The sequence below is a fragment of the Echinococcus granulosus genome, assembly GCF_000524195.1.
Source record: "Echinococcus granulosus chromosome Unknown EG_S00210, whole genome shotgun sequence".
In the NCBI taxonomy this organism is placed as follows: domain Eukaryota; kingdom Metazoa; phylum Platyhelminthes; class Cestoda; order Cyclophyllidea; family Taeniidae; genus Echinococcus; species Echinococcus granulosus.
The window spans coordinates 73,272-75,117 of record NW_020170590.1 but is presented as its reverse complement, the minus strand read 5'-3'; the positions used below and the strand labels follow the sequence as shown (position 1 = coordinate 75,117).

At 44.0% G+C, this 1,846-nt stretch overlaps 1 protein-coding gene across 1 annotated transcript in view; it reads left to right on the top strand. All coding sequences in view use genetic code 11, as the record gives it.

Moving 5' to 3' along the window:
- Positions 1-1,039, top strand: part of EGR_10337 (hypothetical protein) — a gene marked incomplete at both ends in the record, with an annotated part of 6,114 nt that extends 5,075 nt beyond the window's left edge. Inside the window, one exon of the mRNA XM_024499586.1 lies at positions 968-1,039. Within this exon, the coding sequence (XP_024346004.1) occupies positions 968-1,039 (72 nt within the window). The remainder of the gene's footprint in view (positions 1-967) is intronic.
- Between the last annotated feature and the right edge of the window lie 807 nt (positions 1,040-1,846).

Below are 1,846 nucleotides of genomic sequence, written 5' to 3'. Positions count from 1 at the left end.
GATCTCTCTCTCTCTCTCTGTGTGTGTGTGTGTAATGAGATTGGAAGGAGTGGAAGGCGTAGGAGAAGGTGGAGGAGGGGGAAGGGGTCAAGTGGAGTTAGAAGCAAAAGATAATTCAAGGCATTCTTACTTTTGGTGAAATAAACAATGATTTCCTGAAACTATCATCAAAAGTCCATTGGGTTAACGTGCATATCTAAAGTAGGGATGGTAGCAGGGATAGACGACGTGAAGTTGACAATCAACTGCAATACCGACTTCAAATTTCACTGATGGCGGGGTGGTTGTATGATGAGGCAAAGGATACCTTCAATGTTGGACTCTTACATGGATGCAAATTCCTCATGGCGCAATTAAAAGATGGTGCTAGTGACGCCAAGATCTATCAGCATGGCGTAGATTTTTACTTGGCCTACCTTGTTGTGGACAGCCCATAACTTATCTTCAACATTAATGATGACGAGTAATTTATGTGGGAGACCCCAGTTTGAGACCCATTCGATATTCGTCCATGGAATGCGAAACTGTGAAAAGCGTCAGTCTGAGTAACCTAAACAACATGTATTTTGAAACGATTGCGTGTATGTAGAGAGAAGATCGTTGGGGATGGAGTAAGTCACACTACAACACTATGACCAGGCACATTGTTGAATATCCTGAGGTGTTCATACAGAAAAGTGTAAAGTGAGATAACCACTGGGGTGCACTTCGGGGTCATTGTAGTCATATACCAAGTCATTGATGAACGAATTATTAAAGCAGCGCGTTGAGGTGGATGTGGAGGGCTGAATGAGTAGTAAAGTGGCTGCAAGAAGACTTCAAAGAATGCTCGTTTGTGCAGTCACCTAAGTGCGAACAGACTATCAATTCTCGGTGGGTCAGGTCTGGACATCCGCATTAAAATTACGAATTCCCGAGTTTAGTGACTCCAAGTTTTGTGCAAATCTGTCTAATTCACATTTCACAGCTTCATGCTCACCAATCTAAATCCACTTGTGACTTTGCTTACACAATTTGTGTTGCTTCTACTCCAAAATAAATGCTTCAACTTCACATTTTGTGAATATTTGGTAGTGCCTCCTTTGTGATCGAGTTTACCTTCCTAACCGACCGCATTGACATCTGAATGCGATGACTGCTGACGAAAGCACTTCAAATGCGTGGCTCTGTTCAGCCAATCAACATGCGTCTGTCTGGCACACACACCTACCTTTCATCTTCGTTTGGGTGTGATGGTGGCGCCACTAAAAACGAACGGTACTTGTGGTGTGAGATTGCATTCTATCACCTCATGCCTCCAAGTAACATTTTCCTCGCTGTCTTCGCCTGCATCATTACAGCTCTTGTTATCACGCTCCACGTTGTGTTAATCACATAGAACATGATGGCAGGGTCGAATTACACTGCCAGGTGTTTGATTTATGCCAGTAGTGCTATCACTTAAAACCAACTTGGTATTCTGCATTGCCCAACAGCGCCTGAAGTGGTTCTGTAAATTATACAGCTGCTGGTTGGCGATCTTGAAGCAAGCTTACCTCCAGTTGCTTGTGCAGCTACCAGTGGCACATGATCAAGCATTGCAATTACTGTGGTTTTGATGGTGTGTGTACTGGGTGTCCAGAAAGGGGTGAGCATTCGTGGTATAGTCCTCACAACTCACGTTCATCTGGAGGCGCAATGGGTGCGGTATGGCTAGATTTTCCCCTGAAAAGGGGAGAATGTGGGTCCACTTCTCATTTGCGAGGTTAATTTTCTCATTAAAAATGATGTAGTTGAGCACCATTTCTTTTACTCGTGACTTTACCGGCTAGATCACACCGTTCTCCCTTCTTGTTTCACCCAAGTG